The sequence below is a fragment of the Pinus tabuliformis genome, chromosome 1_1 (genome assembly GCF_031772625.1).
Source record: "Pinus tabuliformis cultivar Carrire ecotype Pingquan chromosome 1_1, CPIR1, whole genome shotgun sequence".
NCBI lineage: Eukaryota > Viridiplantae > Streptophyta > Pinopsida > Pinales > Pinaceae > Pinus > Pinus tabuliformis.
Window position 1 is genome coordinate 532,816,711 of NC_142297.1, and position 19,925 is coordinate 532,836,635.

The 19,925-nt window shown below is 39.0% G+C and overlaps 1 protein-coding gene across 1 annotated transcript in view; it reads left to right on the forward strand.

The window, feature by feature from the left end:
• The window catches only part of LOC149214137 (uncharacterized), a 372,058-nt gene that overhangs the window by 142,199 nt on the left and 209,934 nt on the right, over positions 1-19,925 (forward strand). Inside the window, exons 5-8 of the mRNA XM_089389307.1 lie at positions 11,675-11,927; positions 12,110-12,326; positions 14,227-14,570; positions 14,977-15,525. Of these exons, the coding sequence (XP_089245433.1) occupies positions 11,675-11,927; positions 12,110-12,326; positions 14,227-14,570; positions 14,977-15,525 (1,363 nt within the window). The remainder of the gene's footprint in view (positions 1-11,674; positions 11,928-12,109; positions 12,327-14,226; positions 14,571-14,976; positions 15,526-19,925) is intronic.

The window sequence follows — 19,925 nt, forward strand, 5'->3', positions numbered from 1 at the left end:
TGTTCCTAAGTTTAGACTTAGGCACCATTAAAAAAATTCTCATCATTATTATTTTATTTAAGTCGTCTCTAGGTGGAATTTCCAAAAACGATTTTCCGGTTTTGGAGAATACATGTATTCTAGCCTCTCCACCAAATTTCGTGGCTATAACACAATCGATGCTACAAAAAATAACACTCCCTCCTAGCGAGGAATGTGTTCTAGCGCTGCAACCCACTGAAGCAACAACCTGTCTCTGCACCACCTCCTGTCACGTTGTTGATGTCTGGTTGTTGCTGCCAAACAACTATTGCGCAACGCTGATAAACACTGCTTCAATGTTGCTGCTGGCCCTGCTGAATTGCTGCCAACACTGCATCTGCATTGCAACTCCCTTTCCGTCTGCTATTGCTGCAACTGCAACTGAAAAGCATCCAAAATACTAAATCAATTGTGATAAATATGATGCGTCTGTCACTCGAGTCTTGATTGTTGCTAGACTTTGTGCTGCTGTTGACTTTGCACTGTGCCAACTGCACCGCTGCCAACTCTGCATTGCGCCGCCCAGTATCTGAGCGTTACTAGTCACTGTATCTGTCACTTTGGCATCCTGACTGCACCATATACCACTGATCCATCCTGCTACTGCATGCAATGGGCTTCCATAGCAAGGTATTGATTCATGAGGTGGACCTCCTCAAGAATCTTGCCCATCCTATAGCTCTCTTAGGCTACAAAACTAAATAACCCCACCTCATTCCTGGAGGTATATCGGTGATCATGGTATACTCTTCCTCTAATTTGGAGGACAACCTATCGATCTCTGTGGATGTAGCCTGCAGCTTCTGCTTCTCCTCCTTGCCCTTCTTCTTGAGAGGACATTGAGTGCTATAGTGGCCAATCTCACCACATCTGAAGCATTTCACCTTGGAAATGGCCTTGCTCTTGCGCTACTTTGACTGCCCGTTTGATGTGAGGGTCACATTCTCCTCTTCCTTTACTTGCTTGGTCCCACTGCTACTATTGGTGCCACTGATGGTGATATTCACCAAATCTTGCCTCATCTCCTGCTGCAGATCAGCTCACATACGATCCCAATTTGGCAACTTTTCTCTGCCCAGTATATTCTGGACGAAAACTTGCCATTCTTTGGAAATGTTGTTTAGAGCAAACTGCACCAAATTTGTAGGTTGAGGTCCTGACCCTACTGCAGATAATTGATCCTGCATATCCTGAAGCCTAGTGAGGAATGGGTCTATGCGCTCCCCTTTTATGCATCCTTATGCATCGCATCTTCTCGTCAAGATACATCTTCCGTTGCTCGAAAGATCTCTCGTATAGCTTAGCAAGTGCCTCCCACATCTGTCGGGTAGTATCTTTGCCAGCTATGTGAGACACCACGTGATCTCAAACACGATCGAGGATTAACCTCTTTTCTTTCGCCATCTCTTTCTTGTAGGCCTTTAGCAGATCTGCATTTGCGGGTACAACTACCACATTATCGATGTAAGATTTGAGACATAGTCATGTAGAAAACAGGAAATTCTTGTCTTCCAGATCACATAGTTGGATGATCCCTCCAATCGATCCTGATCTCTCAACTCTGTTGATGACATCTTTGACGAAAGTTGAATTCCTCCTCTTCTCCTCTGCGTCGCTGCTAACTGGCTCTACGCACTCCTTGTTGGAGTGGGCAAATCTTCTTACAACTACTGCTGCTATGCTAGGAAAAATTGAATTTCTGGGCTAGAAGTCCCTCGAGAAAAGAATTCCCTTAGTTTGTGCTCTTCCTTCCTCATGATGTTGTTTTGCACTAGCAAATTGCTGCAAAATAAGTGCGTCCTAGTTGAAGATCTGGTTTGCAAGGAAAATTATTGTGTCTCCCTTTGCCTTTGGTAATGCTTGATCTGAAAAATCTATTCTCTGTTGACTTTCTCAGAGAAATAAATTTTCCTCAAAAACTGAACCTCCTGGCCCAAGGGACTGCGTTGCCTCTGCGGGTTTCAAACTGCTGCCTCTGTAGAGATTTAGAATTCCTCTTTCCTTTTGCTATTGAGCTCTCCGGCTTACGATCTGTGCTTCAATACCATCTGAAAATTCTAAAATCTAGAATCCTACTACAACAACTGATTAAGTTTCTTCTATTTGTTAAATAAACTGAACAAATTATTCACTGCATCCTACGGTAACTATCGGAACTAATGCACTGCAACCTTCACAAATAAAATATGGAATAAAAATAATGCTGGAAGAATAGATGCACGCACACACACACAAATACACTGTTATTTTTGGACCAGTATCCTCGGAAAAACCCAACTTGGGAAATCAGTGCAACAACTGAGGGTTTTATTATTATGCAGTAGGAAATCTGAGTACAAAACTATGAATGCTCAAATCACACAATGCATAGAGAGAAATAACTGATTGAAAGTTTGGTGAGAAAAGTCTCACTCCCACCGGTGATCTGGCATTGACCTTGGCTCAAGATGAGCTACCCTCTGCTACCCCTGCACAACCCTTGTGTCAGCCTACGCAGTGTTGCCTCTCACAATTTGAACCAATGTTTCTCTCGCTAACTGATCAACTGCTGTCTGGAAGATCGATTAGTTTGGCCTCTGGGCTCCCACTCCGGCTTTTGTCACCAAATCATTGCTTGTCCCCAACAAAATACGACTTCCCCACTGAAGCATTGCGCTGCCTCTCTGCTCTGCACTGTCTCTTTGCGATGCATTCATTGGATTGGAAAATCTCCCTTTGGCCTTACTATCCTTTCCCCCCTCTCTCTGCTTCGATATCACTTAATCATCTTCAGCAACTTAATGCTACTACTCTGGAGATCAATTTCCCAGCAAAATCGACTTTGTGGTGTTTGAAGTATGTTCTCCAACCCCCATGGAATTTCTTCTTTTAATCTCTCGTTGAGACATGAACGACCAAGATTAAAACATAATCGATGACGAAGATTAACTAGAACTCGATCAATGTATTATTCTAGAAGATTCTCACCCTAACTTAATTTAATACTTTTTAATCAATCAATTTTCCTAAGTTTAAACTTTAGGCACAATTAAAAAAAAGATTAATTATTTTAATTAAGTAGTCTCTAGGTTGAATTTCTAGAAACAATTTCTGGGTTTTGGAGAATATATGTATTCTATCCTCTCCACCAAATTTGATGGCTAGAACACAACCGATGCTACAAGAACTAACACAAATCAACTCGAGCAAAGGAAAAGAAAGGTTACAAACCTCATATTGAAATGTCCCTTAACATCATCATCCCCAAAGATCTTCAAATAAAGCTGGGTGGGGACCTCCCATCTTTCTATGATCTTCAAAAACCTTGCGGGGACCTCCCATCTTTCTATGATGTTCAAAAACCTTTGGGGGACCTCCCATATTTCTATCCGTTCCTTTAGCAAATGAATCTTATGTTCTAATTATGTCTTGATAAATCATACCTAATTTATGATTTTTCTTATTCTTTTTGAGAAGGCACTATAATCCTCCTTGAATTTACCTTTCGAGTGGATAAAATGGGCCCATATATCCTCTTTCCAATACGTGAGATGCCTTGAAAATAGGCTTTTATTATTGATTGAGGGTTTCACTGTGTGAAAAAAATGACATGGCATCTCTTAATGCAAATATATTTTCTCTAAATATGTAGAAAATGCCTCAAATAAAGTATCCCTCCTCAAAGGTAGAACATGCATTGAAATATGTAAAGACGACGTTGAAGAATCAGTCTTTACCCATAGATATGTGAAAGGATGAAAATATGCCTCCAAATATGTGAACATCGATTAAATAATGTTTTTGTACTCCCAAAAGTTCTCTTCAAAGAGGAAACATGCCTTCAAAATATGTGGAATATGGCTCAAATGATGTGTATTACCATTGGGGGACCTATCTTAGCCACATAAACCTTTCTAAAAGGGGTTTTCATTGTTAAACTGACTTTCTGGTTAGATGTCACATGCAAGGTGTTTGTTGATTCATGCTCATTAACCTCTCAACATAGCACATGTAAATGATCTAGACTTAAAATGAGGTATGATATTTTTCCTTTTGTTGTGTTTGATCCTTACCTGACCATATGTCAAGCCTTGGATATCTCTTGAGGTAAGGCATTCATCTTTTAAGGCTTTCCCTGATGCTCATATGTACCATCCATGTGGTTTAGGGTCTTGAGTTCAACCTGGGAATAATGTTCTCCATTAGTGATGCAACAAAAGTAATGTAGGCCACATGAGCATGTCAAGTGTGTGTGTGGGATCTCATGGTGAAATATTTCTTTGGAAAAACGCTGCATTAAGTCATTAAAACTCATCCAAAAGGTTTTCCAGAAAATGCACTCTTTTTGAAGAAATGTTTTAAAAATTAGTTTGAGTCAACCTGGACTTGGTTAACTCGATCAAGTTGACCAATGATTGTATCAACTCAGCCAAGCACTTTGTTCAGCAGGCTGGTTTGGTATCAAATTGATTGAGTCAAAGCATGGCTTGGCTAGTTAGATACCAAATGGCTCAACTCGGTTGAGTCCATACCTAATTGGCCCAGGAAGTCCTGACCCCACAATGGTGGACTCAGCATGGGAAATTCAATTTTTTTTTAATAAAAAAATCCAAAAGTCTAATTTCTAAACCCCTACTAGAAATCTATAAAGAGACACTTCCCCCACCCCGCCCTCAAATTTACCTCACATCTCCCTCATTCAACATTTGGAGTTTTGGAGCAGCGTTGAAGAATAGCGATCTACCCAGGTATGTTAATAGTTAAATGATAAATCTGTCCTTCTTGCTTTATCTCATTATATTACAGATTTGAAATATGTTTTTAAGGTTTTATATTTTTAGCCATATGCTAGTTTGAACCAAGGTTAGTTGGGAGTGGGAGCAACATTTTTAGAAGCTCCCTATTTGGGAGTGAATCCCAGAGCGTTATATATATATTGATGCATATATGTCAACAAAAACATGTAGAATGATGAATTAGATATAAATAACATAAAAAACATAGATTGACCCATATAACAACAATCATTTAGAAGTTGTAATCTTCATTAACCACGTCCACAACTTAGTAACATACAACATATTGAGTCTCAGGAATCATGATTCATCAATCTTGAAGTCTCAAGCTTTCAAAATTCAATACATAACATTTATCATCATTGATCACCAAAGTTGTACTTGTAACCTAAGTGTAACCATTACAACAAATAATATCTAAAATGAAATGAAATGTTATAAAATGAAATGAAATGAAACAACTTTCAACTTTCATGAAGCATCATATTCATAATTCATTACCAATGAGTTATAATTGCCAACTTCAATCTTCAAAATTAAATTGTCATATATTGTTTTCAAAAAATATCATAATAAATATGAAAGAGTCAACAATTATAAAAACTACTAGAAACTAGAAAAGACAAATAAATCTATCATCTACATCTTCCTCTTTCCACCACGGATAATGTCTAATTTCTGAGCAGGTTGTGGTGGTCTTCTAGGAGGCTCCTCCCGCACAGTCCTAGAAGGCGCATGCCCTCCACATGGAGGCGCCGATCGCAAAGGAACAAGACTTGGAACTCGAGCATTGCTACTGGATGGTGAGGGTGGCATTGTTGTTGCTTCATCTTCCAGTTCGTCAAGCTGTATAGTGTCATTCACCAAAATATCGTCCTCTGGGTGGTTGTCCCAAATTTATATGTTGGATCCTCATAAGCCCGATCATAGTAATGACACAACAACCTCAAGTTGTAGTGCACATAAACCAAGCTTTCTGCCCGGTTTTCATTGAGTTTGTTTCTTCTCACATTATGTATGACGCTGTAGGTGCTCCAACACCTCTCTGCAGAAGAAGTATATACAACTTGTGAGAGAACTTTTTCTTGCCAATTTTGCCAAAAGTCCCATGCCACCATATGCTTCCCACCATGTGAGAGCATCAAATCTGTCTCTATCTTCCATTGCATGCAAAGAACCAAACAAACCAATGCAACTGAAGTATCTGCCTAATTCAAGACGCATATTAGCACATTCCTCCCTGTCAGGTACCGACTTGTCTAATGCTTCCATATATCTTGTAAATACCTCTGGATCTATATGTGGTTTGATCCTAACCCAACCCCCAGGTGCAGGTTGGCCCAACCAAGTTGGAAAGTAGTATTTTGGCGTATGGATATACACCAAGGCATGTAGTGGAACAATAATTTTATTCAACCGTGTACACACAAAATTGTGAGTGTATACAAGTTGGGATCATCTTTCTGAACAATATCTTTTATTTGCCCCAACATGGTTTATTTGTATCTGCAAAATGAATCATGTGATAAATGGGCTTGGTGAATTCCAATACTTGCCTCACACGTGCCCAAAACTGACCGTCAAGAGCAGTCTTCTCCACCTGTTCGAAACCTTACTTGTCAGTTGCATTTGTAGCTCTTTCCATTAATGCCTACCAGTGTGGACTTGATACCATGCTAGCCAATGACTCTCTTACTTTCAAAAGACGCCCGAAGGTGAGGTAATAGCTAGCAAATCTAGTCTTCACAATCTTCAACAACTCCAATCTTGAGTGATTGCGGAAAAGCCCATGGGTATTGCTATGATTTGTAATAAATTTTATCATTTGTTTGCCTCTCTTGTACAAATCACCAATCCATTTGTATTGTTGGTTTTTGTTCTTAATAATATCATGCATCAAAACGTTCATTGTGTGAACCAAACACCCAGACCAAAATATGTTGGGGTATTTATCCTCAATAATTGCTCCCGCTGCCTTACAATTAGCAGTGTTATCTGTGATGACTTGGATAACATTGTATGGCCCAATACGTTCAATTGTTTCGAGTAATGGTTTTGCAATGTTGATGCCGGTGTTGAACTTGTTTGAGTAATTATATGCTGAAAGAAAGATGGCACCACTAACAGACACAACAAGAACACTTATCAATGGCTTGCCTTTTACATTTGTCCATCCATCAGATACAATGGACACCCCATGCTCAGTCCAAGAATTTGTCATTCTACTTGAAGAATGTGATATTTTTTCTTTTTCATGATCAATTCCAACGGTTCTAGCCTTGTCATACCCAGGGCTCTTGTATACTTTAGGGGAATCATTTATGGCAGAAACCATTTCATGCCAATAAGGTGAGCGAAGAACATTGAATGGTACCCCACATGCATAGAGAAACTTGTAAATTTTTGAATCCACGTCATTCCTACACCCTTCATTAAGGAAACCTGATATGGTTCTACGCATTAAAGAGATGTTTGGTGACCCTGTGCCTCGAGATCCACTGCCATGGGAGGATGCTGAAGGAGTTCTTTGTGCATGTGATTGTGAGCTTGGTTCAAAGAAACCCTTTGATTTTTTAGATTTTTATTCGGCCTTCTCCTCTTCCATTACGTAATTGGCTCTCTCTGTTGCTGACACACCTGCGCAAGTTTTGATTCGTATTTGTTTTCCCACAGAGGTGCTTTCTAGCACAGGTGTATGAACCTGTGTAATTATTGTTGCAATGGTGGTAGTGAAATTTAGTGGTTCCACCCCCTTTCCCTACTTCAGGGCTAGTAACATATTTCCACATTGGTGTTTGGTCTTGTTTAGTTTTTTGCGCTGAATCATGTTCACTCTCCTCCAGTGCCTCCTCAGCAAGGTACTCCTCTTCGGAGTTTTCATCAAATCCACTATAATCCACTTCTTCATCCCCTACTTCATGTTTAGCCCTCCTTTTTCTACTCTCCAACACCATAATAACAAAAAAAGAAACCAAGAAGAAGGGAATGCCAAGCAATATAACCATGGTATTTGAAATTTGAAGTTTTGAATTTGCCAAAAAATGGAATGGGAATGGGAATGGGAAATAGAGAAGTTTATTTATTTATTAATGAACATAATTTTTTTTGCTAGATTAGAGTGTAGATCTTACCTCTTTGGCCTCCAATCCCAAGATCCAATTTCCCCTTGCAAGCTCTTCAAGCTCCTCTCCTTGCTTCAAACTCTCTCCAAACTCTGTTTCTCTCTCTCATTAAATTCATCACAGGGCATACAAGGGTAAACTACTTCTATGGCACTTACTCCAAGTTGCAATTGCTTAAAATTGCAAAGACAAGATTTGCTAGTTATTACCTCACCTTTAGGCGGCTAGTGAGGGTGAGACAAGCTTTAACTAATCTGGTGTGTGCTGAAACATGGGATGAAATTAACGTCAGTACAGATGGTGCTAATGAAGTCAAGGACACTGTTCTTGACAGTTACTTTTGGTCACAGGTTAAATATGTTTTGCAATTCACCAAACCAATTTATTACATGATCAAGTTTGCAGATTCAGATCGACCAGTAATTGGGGAGGTGTATGAGCAAATGGATAGCATGTTGCGGCAGATTAAAGACATTGTTGAGCCTAGAGATACCACCTTGTACAATTATATTCGTGAAGAGGTGGAAAAACGATGGGATATGCTAAATGTTCCATTGCATGCATTAGCATATGTTTTGACACCTAAATACTATCATCCATCATGGCTTTCAAAACCAGCACCTGGGGGGGGAGTCAGGAGAAAACCACACCAAGATAAAGAGGTTCACGAAAAATATATGGCTGCATTGAGTAGATTAATCCCTGATGAGGAGGAGGCTGCATTGGTACGGAGACAGGTGAGCAACTATACGAGCAACACTGGTCCATTTTCGAGCATGCATGCAATTCAAGATCGAGAGCATTTTTCTGCTCTTGAGTGGTGGAACATGCATGGAGGGCCTACTCCAATTCTACAGAGTTTGGCATTGCGGGTGCTATCACAGGTGGTAAACACTTCTTCTGCAGAGAGGTGTTGGAGCTCTTATTCTTTCATCCACAGTGTTAAAAGGAACAGGTTGAATTTAGACCGGGCAGAGAGCTTGGTTTATGTTCATTACAAATTGCGATTGTTGTCCCATTACTGTGAAGATGCAAAGTCTAATAAAGACTTGTTGACTTGGGACAAGAATCCAGAGGAGCCCAATTTGGAGGATGGAGTGTTGCGACTAGAGCAATTAGAGGATTCTCTTATCCAGGTATGTCCATTGTGGTATGAATTTTCCAATTTTCCCTTATAAAGCATTTCTCTAATTCATGTTTTTAATTTTTTTGTTAACTAGTGTTTTTTTTTTTGCATGAATTTTTTGAGCGATTCTAGGATGATGACACGGGTGTTGATATGCCACCACCCCCACCCCCATCTGGTCCCTTGGTTTCTAGGTTCCATGGTTCAACACCAACGACAGGGGGTTCTTCTTCATCAGTTCCAGTGCCACGACTTACACAGGGACCATCTTCTTCATTGCCACCACGTGGAGGCCCGCCATCACGTTCTATTCGTGGTGGAAGGAGGAGAGATTAGTAGATATATTCACAATCTACTTCTTTTTGTCATAGATTACTCATTAGACTTGTAGACTTGTGAATTTGAATTTTGAACCTTTTTGGCTTGGCGGTGACCAAGTGACATATTTTGTAAACATTATTATTTGAATTTTGGACATGACAAATGTTGACAGTTGCTCACTTGCTAGATAAATCATAATATGCTCTATGTTTTATGTTTTATAATATGCTTAAATGTTTTATGTTTTATAATATGCTTAAAAATTTGATGTATGTTTGTAATAGCTAGAATATAGATGATTGTTGTACATACTAGTAACTACAATGGAATCATGGATGCCATATCTATCTTGATTTATGCAAAAATATGCATGTTTTCATGTCTTCTACAATTAATTTGGTATTTGGGATGTTTGTTTTGAGTATAAATGCAAAAAAATATATAAAAATATATATATATAGCAGACGCTTCCGCGGACGCTTCGCTCCCTAGATTTTTGGAAAATGACGCTTCCGCGCTTCCACTTCGCTCCCGCTTCGTGCAACATTGCTCCATGGGATGAAGTGAATAATAGGAGGGGAGAGGGTGTATTTATTTTGCCCCACCTCCCCTTTCCCCTCTCTCCCTTTTTCCCTCCCTTTCCCTCTCTCCTACGTCGCCGTCCCCTCTCTCTCGGCCCTGCAGGCGTCACTTTTCGCCAGTTGGGAGCGACTTTTCCATCCGGGGAGCGGTTGGGAGCTATTGCTGCCTGACTGCTCCTTGGTTGGAAAAGTCGCTCTCGAAGCGACGGTAGCCATGCTATCGACATCGATCTAAAAAAAACAGGGAGTGGTGTTTTTGGGTAGGGAGCCCACTCCTGATCGGAGCACGGATTGGGAGCAAGATCGAGGAGGGGGGTGCGCTCCCCCGCAACCTTGGTTTGAGCTTTGAATTATGAAATTTGCATATTAAGAATTTAAGAAAGGTTTCCAATGTTTGCATATTTGAATTTGAAGATTGCAATTTTACCATGGCCCTAAGAGTCCAATACCAGAATATTGCAAGAAATGCATTTGGGGGTGGGCAGTGTTGGTGTGTGGGGGATTCGTAAGTTGGAAGAAGGCTTGTTGATATGAGAGACCCAGTTGCCCCATGCATGGTATGAGATTGAACATATTATATTGGAATTGTAAAATTATTTTGTAAAATTTGAAGAAGACAAGGCTAAGCGAAAGGACATGCTCGTAGCATGTGTTTCAGACTTGAGATTTCAAGGGCCATTTAGAGCCTCATTAATTATGTATTTTGTTGCTTTTATGTGTTGCACTTAGTGCTATTTTGTTATATTCACTCTTACATGGTGTATGCATGAGCAAAATTTGCATATTTTGTTTCTAATGGTTTGGAGTGTTTCAAATCATATTTTTGTCATTAAATTTTAAATACTAATTAAATCATGTCAGTGAATCAAATCGGTTTAACGTTCTGGGTCCAAGTCTGATTTGACCCTCGATTGATTTTGAGTTCAAGCCTGAGTTAGAATATCGATTAGAAGCACTAAATCTGAATTGTTTGTGATTATTCTAATCTTTGAAGTTTCTGAAAGGGTGTTACCTAGATGCTAGTTTAAAGTAAAGATGTCACATCTCTTTTATTGTAACAACTGTGGCTTACATTAAAATTTCAGAACCAGAACCAGCAAGTAATATATAACAGAAACAAGTCCAATGCAAGGAGTATGCCTTCTAATTTTTTCTTATAAGAATTTGACAATAAAAATAATGAGATTGTCTTTAGTATTAATCACATCATTGAGATTTGATCTCAATGATGCTATTAATCCCAAAGACAATCTCATTATCAATATGGATCACAATATGGATCACAAAAGTCTAAGATCTAGCAATGAAAATAATTTTAATCCAAACATTCACTACGGCTAAAATATTCTATTTCGAAAAATTGATATTTTTAAGTGGTCACCTTCAACTACAGTTCATTGAAAAATAAACTAACTAATTTGAAGATAAAAACGTCCAAGTAGTGGATAACTATCTACTAGAGTGATGGGTAGTCCACTACTTGTTAAGTTACTTTCAATCTCGAATTTAAGGGAGTTGTAGTTCTAATATTCTAGCCTTGACTTTATATACTTCGTTTCGTGTTTTTTATGATAATATTCATTAGTGTATTTTGGTTAGTTTGTAAACTGTAAAAATACGTGCTAATTGTGTACCTAGATTTCCATCACTTCGATGCGGAATGTCCTCCTTCTCTATGATACCCATTTTTTAGAATTGTAACTAATTGTAAATTCTATTTGTTACTAGTTTGTTCTTGCTCGGGCAATTCAATTAGCGTTGGTGTGGTATCACCTTACCGGGAGCAAGTTCGTTACTTGGACAGTAAGTTAACAACTAGAAAAGATGAATGGAAGGACGTTCTTGATGTAGAGGTCAAATCAGTTGATGGGTTTCAAGGTGGTGAAAAAGATGTTATAATAATTTCCACTGTTCGTACTGGGAAAAATATAGGCTTCCTTACTGATCGTAGGCGCACTAATGTGGCTTTAACACGTGCAAGGTATCTTCTTTTTCAATTTCTTTGGAGCGAGCATCATGCTATCTGTATTTCTTTCTTTTGCGAATGTGATGTTGTAATTTTGTTAGAAATAGAGTTGAAGGTTTGGTAATCAATCATGATGCATGTCATTCTTTAACATTGCTTTTGGAATCTAACCATGCTGCTTAATTGTTTGTAAATAGATTTTGTCTTTGGATCATTGGGCATGGGCCATCTCTTGTTGAAAGCAATTCTGTATGGGCAAAAATTATAAAGGATGCTATTTCAAGGAAGTGCTTTTTAGATGCTAGCATGGATCCGGAAATAGTGAAAGTAATAAGAAAAGCAAAGGCTGAATTGGACCAGCTAAAAGATTTGCTAAACAAGGATTCTGTCCTCTTTAACAATACTGTTTGGAAGGTACTTAAGATGCCACAACCACTCTTCCCAAGTAGACAAAGTTTACTATTGTTGTTAGTTACTTACATGATTACACTAAACATTAGTATTTTACTATTTGTTTTTTGGTTTCCTCTAAGTTCTATTACTCAATTCTTGTTATTTGCATTTATTTTCTAGTCATGTCGATGCAAAATTATCCTTTGAACATAGTTATCATGCTTATTGTGATTTATTGAGATCACAAGTGTCTATGATTTTTTGATTAACAATGTAATTGAATTGTAGGATTTGATGTGGAATTTTAAGGCGTTTGGAATTTCCTTTCACTGGTTTATAGAATAAAATATGATGAATGAAAGGAAGTAGAGGTGTGGAATACACTTTTTACATAAATCATTGAGAGAAGAATTTGCAGAAAAACAAAATGCAGACAATTTCAGTCATAAACAATCCATACATATACAACCATTAAACAACATGATTTCCTGGAGATTTTTTTTTTTTGAGAAACACACCACAGTGCCAAAGCATGCTTGATGTATTATTCAGCAACTAACAAATCATTACAATACATCACAAAGTCTCTGTGCTCTTAACAAGAATATTCGAAAACATAAAGGTTTTGGAGAAATTTCGGCAATATAACAATAAGTTAAAAATCTCTCACCACCTCCAACACAAGCACTCAATAAATAGGGATTACAAATCCATAAACCATTTATGGTTTTATAATTATACATGCTTGAAACTACTAGCAATTAATTGGCCAATTGATGCTTCTGAACATGTACCACCCAGCATACGGAACAAAAGCCATATCATCCATCTATGGGTTTTGTAGAGCACTGCACAACTGAAAGTTTAGTTCCGACATAAAGTGGGACACTCAATGGCTTGCAATTTGCCATGCAAGAACACTGCAACATAGAGTTCACATACTTATTGTGGCTCAACCAAAGTTTTTTATTAGCTCCATCTCTCCTGATTTCCATTCCTAAGATATGTTTTGTAGTTCCGAAGTCCATCTTAAATTATGTTGAAAGCTGAGACGTAAAATCGTGAATCACATCCTTGATGTAACCAAAAAATAACGTGTCACTAATACAAAGTGATAACAAGGAAATGACTACCATCCTTGTTTCCATAGGTCACTCTTCTGTGACACCATGGCTGCAGTAGGAGCTTGTTCTCCTGGATCAATAAATAACCCTCTTACATCTTGATGATTGCAAGTATTTGTTTTGTTGTTGTAGTTTTTTTTAATATATAGGTTTTTTAATATTTTTCTATAGTCCTTTTCTAGATAAAAAAAATATTGGAAGAAGTCTTTCGGATGAACTCCTGCCGGAGTATCTCCTTATGCCACCATGGGAGAGGTTTTAATTTTTAGATGGATGTAGGAAACCAGCTTATGGAGAACTAGTTGGCCGATATACAAAGTAAATCAGACATTGGCAAAGCCAGAAGACAATTTATGTAGTTATGATTCCTGAAAAGCAATAGAAGTAAAGATGAAAGAATTGGCATTTATTGGTAGCTAATAGGGGAAATGCTGAAACTGAAAGATTTGTGTAATTTTATAACAATGGTTAATAATAAAATTTGTAATAGAATTAAGAAATGAAAACATCATATATTCCTTTTTAATGATTTATACTCGTAACTGGACAATTTGACTTCCCATATTTAGTGGGATGGCCAAGCGAGCTAAATACAATAGCTATGCATGCCAGCTAACTACTTATCCGTGGCGACATATTATGCGACATATCGTTGGCTTTATTAAATAACATATTTGCACACTGTCGCTGTTCCTTTCTTCGAAAAGTAACTGTCATGATTGTGCCTTTTCTTGATTAATGATATATAATTTTTGGAATGCGTTCAAAACTGATTTGTTTTCGTTCTGCACAAGCAGGTTTTGTTCAGCGATGAGTTTAAGGAATCATTCACAAAAATAAAGGCTGTGCAGGTGCGGCAGCAAATCATAAACACAATACTAAATATTGCTAATGGTTGGCGCCAAAGCAGGAAGGATAGCGCTCAAGCTGATGAAGGCCTTGTAAATGAATACCAAATATCGGGTCTATATTTAGTGTGGACCACTGATGTGCAGAGAGGGGCAGAAATTGTGCAAGTATTGAAAATATGGAATGTTCTGCGTCAAGAAAATCTTCCTCATTTCAGAAAACGTTTGGAGAACATTTTCCTGACATACACACCGATGTATATTGAACGTTGCAAAGCAAAGCGCTTGAACAGGTAAAATGGATTTTGTCATGTCATGATTTTGAAAAAACCGTGTATAAATAATACAAATATTTCTTCATCTACTTATAATGTTCCAGTGACTATTATCCGCGTATGCCAGATGAATGGAGGAAACTGTTACAGTAGTTGTTATGGCTATTCTTTTATTGATTGAGAAAAATAGATAGTGATGTCGAAGGTTGTTCAATTTTTTGATTGCAAGATTTATTCTATGAATTGTGAAATAGCAATGCCAGTTCATACAAGCTTTTAAGATAATACTCCAGATGAGTTGGAAGAATGATCTGTGTATTTACCTTGTTCTTATTGGTAATATAGGAAGGGGGAAGTGGATTACATATTTTTCTGTTTCAATAAATATATTAAGTACGGATATCTCAAAGATCTGTTGTTGCAGAGAACATAACCGTACGCTTCCATGGAGATGGGCAGATGATCGTGACTTCGTGTGGTATAGATCTTTAAAGCAATCAGAAATGCCTGAAAGTTCCCAATGCAACCCTTCTGAAAGGGAGGAACTTCCTCTGGAACATGCAAGAGTTGACGAAAGTTTATTACTGATGAAATTCTATTCTTTGTCGTCTGGCGTCTCCAATCAACTGCTTACAGCCAGGGATGGATCAGCAATTGGCCTTCAGTTTGAGGTCAACGACGAAGAATCACAAATAGTCCGGTTTCCAAGAAGTTTGTTTATTCTTGGGCGGTCTGGAACTGGAAAGACAACTGTACTTACAATGAGATTGCTTCAGAAAGAGCAACAATTTAAAGTTGCCTTGCATGGTCTCTTTCGTGACCAGCCTAGTGAATTTCAAGAAACGGAAAAAAGGAATGATGAAAGTTGCATACGACAAAAAGTAGAGGATGGAAGGAATATACGCCAGATGTTTGTTACAGTCAGTGCAAAGCTTTGTTCAGCAGTCCGGAATAGCTTAGCTCGTGTTGACAGGTTGACGTTTTCTTCATAAGAAGTATCTATAGATAGTGTTATTTGGTCATATAGCAGAATGATTTCTTACAATTGCATGATCTTTTTGGTTTGTTTCAGACTAGAGTAAAATGAAAACCAGCATAAGTAATATTGAATAGGAAATTGGGATAAAGTGAGGACAACTCTTTGAAAGGCTCATAGTTAAAATGTAATAGCTTATCTCCTTTCCGTCAAATATGGTGATTTAAATTAAATGTAGTAAACTTGGCCTTTGACAGCATATGCACATTAAATCCTGTGAGCTAGCCCTGACACACAGGAAAAAGAAAAAACTGCACCATCCTTCATGATAAATAAAGATTATGTAGAATTGTGCCTGTCTGCAGATCGGGAAGGTTCACGGATGGCCCTTACCCCAACACCTTTACCTAGATATAACGTTTAGACATAAACAAATGATACAATATAGATGAATGATTTCAAATGCATGCCATGCAGCTAGCAACAAATGTAAATATCTGGATTTCTTCACAGCCAAGTCTAATTGAAATTTCGCATCATAACAACATGAATTTCATAGTACATAACATGTGCACAGTATACACAGCTTTCCTATCATGTACGCTGAGCCACTGAGCCTTAACTGATCCCCTATATGATGTAACTGGTGTTGTAAACATTGGAAGTGCATTTCACATGTAACCCTATCTTTAACCATTATTCTCAGATTCAGTCGAAATGCTCATTTTGTCCTAGGCTAGTTTGGGCTTCATGTAGACTTGGTTGAATAGGTTGTTGGTAGAATTTCTTCCCTACTTTTTCTTCAATAACATTCTGTCATCTGACCTCCATTATGCTGAGAAGCGTGCTATGATCAGCTTTTTTGAGGATTAATGGATCTTTTAATTACATTTGTGGAAGAAAGGAGAATAGTGGTGATTTCTTCTTGATGGATAATTTATAGCCGTCCCTCCCAAATGAACATTTCAAATTCATTGTGATAAGCCTACCCTTATTAATTCATACTTTTATTGGATTAAAGGGTTTAATTAGGAAGGTTAAATACAAGTTTGATGTTCTATATGCGTTTGTCCATCCGTATTGTCTTCCCTCGATATGCCAAATTTGTGTTCCCTCATTTTCATTATTCCACTCGGAGTTTTCTCAGTTCCAAGAAACCATCGATTTCGTCTTGGTGTGGATTAACTAGATTAAAATCTGGTTGTTCCAGTTGTTTGAAATCATCTTGATCTCCATCTTCTCAAGTTATTTGTTGTCTTGAATTTATTTGGACTTTACTCACTATTTATTATATTTATCTAGTGCATGTGTATCATGTTGAGGCTTATGATAGCTTTTGAAGGTCTTTTGCATAGGCTTAGTGTCTTAGCATGAGGAAGATGATTTATTGCCTCTCTAGGTGCTTTCTTGGTGGAGTAAGTGATTTATGTCTTCTTTCATATGTCAAACTTGGGAAAAGTACAATAATTAAAGTGAGTTAATTATTGTGGACTATTAAGTTATTTTCCAAGGATAAATAATTTAATTATTTAGGTGACTTAGAAAGGATCTCAACCATTGATCTCCAAGAACTTCTAGAAGAGAGATTAGGGTTAGGGATCTCGGCTTAATACAGATTATAAAAAGAAGAGAAAATGATTCTCTAGTGTGAGTGGCTCCGTAGAATGAAGCATAGAGGAGGAAGAGTACAAAAGGAGTCAAAGGCACATCGAGTTGGCCAAATTTCTTAGTTGAGATTTGCTAGCTTGGGAGGTACTCCAAGCCCTAGGGTTTAGGGTTTGGAGGTTGGAGGTGGGCTTGGAACCGAAGGTGTGGGCTTGACACCCAAGCTTGTGGGTGAGAAACCATGATGTGGTTGAGTGATTTGATGCTGGGAGGTGATAAAGGACCCCTAAAGGAGCAAGGGGCAGATTCGAGCACTCAAACTAGAGGACTACAATGTTAGATAATAATTTATTTGACTCACTGTTGGGCTTGCACAAGGAGAGATTAGGTCGGCTAGCTACTATGAGGCCTCATGACAGCTTGGACAAGGCCACAAGGGTAGTTGTTGGAGCCCTTCAGAAACATATATATACAAGGTGATTGCTGGAGGTTTAAAGCACATCTTAAGTGCAACAAAGCATATAATACATCATTTGATGCTGGCCACCAGCTTAGGAGACCAAGCGAAGGAGGAGAGGAGCTGTTTGATGCCTTTTCTATGACTGTTTTGGTACGCTGAGTGCTGCAGCAGATAGGTCATAGCTTCTAGAAGGATTATGGGCTGGTTTTTGTGTTGTTTGTGAGTGGACAAACCTCATTAGAGGCGGCTGCAAACTGTACAGGAGTTGGGAGGAAGGCCAAGACTCATACCTTAGTGAGAAGTGAGGCCATAGGTCGAAACAAAGTGCTAGAAACAACCCTAGGTACCATCGTATGGGAGCAACTCATCAACGAAGGGAAATTGCAACTGTTGAAGGCTATTTGGGTGTTCTGTGAGGGCTTAACAAGGCTGTTAGAAGCGCTAACCAGGGAGCAGTAACTACAACAATGCATTAGTCCATGAGTAGAAGGAAAAGGTATGTGTTCATGTGTTAAGTTGCTTTTGTTGCTAGATGGATGTAGTGTCCAGGTTAGACTAGTTTGTATTGGCCATTTGTGCACTGTTGGAGGGCATCATGACAGTGGACCAAGTTTGGCCTGTTGTCGCTCAAAATGTGTAAGCACCGCGACAACGACTCAGGTTTGGGTTGTCACCTAATACCCAACCTGTGCGTTAAAGCTGTCTCCCAACAATAGACTATGGGGGTAGACCCTATGGAAATGAGATCTAAACAGTTCAGGAGATATTAAAATAATTAATATTTTTAATGGAGTCCCTAAGTCGAAACTTAGGGAAAATAAAATATTAATTTGTATTAATATGAAACTATGTCAGAATGGTCCAAAAGACATGGATCAAGCCAGATTTAATGTTAGCCGTTGATTAGGGACTTAATCTCTGCCGTTGATATGTCAACAGGAAAAGTATAAGAGGAGGCTTGAGGGTTACTTGGAGAATATACCAGAGTGATCAGTCATTCTATTCTCTAGAGCGGGGTTTGCTAAGAGAGATAGAATTAGTGATCGGGAGTTGCAGCTGAGGGGCATTGAGTACAGAGAGACAGAGGTAGAGATAGTGCCAGGAGAGCAGCGTATTAGCTGAGGAGAGTGACGCAGAGCCAGCCAGGGCTCACGCAGGGCCACGTAGAGGCATTCGGGTGTTGCGCAGAGCCTCAGAGAGGCCAGCGTTGCTGATGCAGAGGGCCAGAGGGTTGACGCAGGGCCTCCTAAGGCTGATGCAAACACTTCCGAGGTGACACAGGGCCATCGTGAGGCAGTGAGGGACTGACACAGTCCAGAGAGAGGTTGACACTGGGGTTTCTAGGGCAGATTTGTGTTGAGTAGCTGCCGGAAGGATTATTCGGGGTTTCAGCCAGAAGATTTGTCAGAAACTGAGAGGTATTATTGCCAAGGAAATTCTCTGTTGGGTAGGCCAGTGTCGGCACCTAGATTGTACTCTGATATTGCTTAACAAGAAAATTCTCAGATAGTTGCATCGGTTTTCTCACATTCGGTTTTTCCGGGGACATTAGTCCAAAAATAATGGTGTCATATGGTGTGTTTGTTTCTGTTTGTTTTAGTTGGATATGTAATATGTTGAGCATGCACTAGTGTTTATTTTCAGTGTTTACATTGTAAATAACTTGTTAAGGAAAATAACAAGTAGGTAGGAATAAATCAGCGAAACAGGAATCGCCGACTTTAGCAATTAATCGCGAGTTAAAATCTGCTCGGCGGCGAAACGATCCGACTGGAAACTCTGCGAGTCAACTCGCGTTGACTGAGTTTGACTCGTGGTCAACGCGAGTTTGCCTCGCGAGTCTGGCGATTTAGCCGATTCAATGTTTTTATGGCGAGTCCCGCCAGTTTTTTTATCGGGTTTCGGTTTATACTTTATGGCGGTAAGGCGTTAGAAGTTTATCACTATCGAATCATCGATTGGCTGAGTCCGCAGCGCTGCATTCGACGCCGACGGATTGCTGAGTACCTGCCGGATTGCTGAGAAACTGCGTGAGGCTTGAGCCGCCTTCAGCCTTGAGGACCGATTATTGGTAACTGAACCTGCGTCACGCGTGAGCCCGAGCTGGATTACTGAAGTCTGAAGTAACACTCTCTGTTCAGGACCTCCGAGGCTATCACATTTTTTATGAATTCCATTTTCTGGTTCATTGGTTCAGTAAGTCGTGTGAAAGCAAAGTTTTTTATTAGCCTTTACTCGCTGAGGATTCTTCTGAAATTTACATGTAGTGTATGGTAAAATAAAATTAAGCTAGATGCTACGGAGCATTGTCCTGTATCAGTCATCGTTTCCC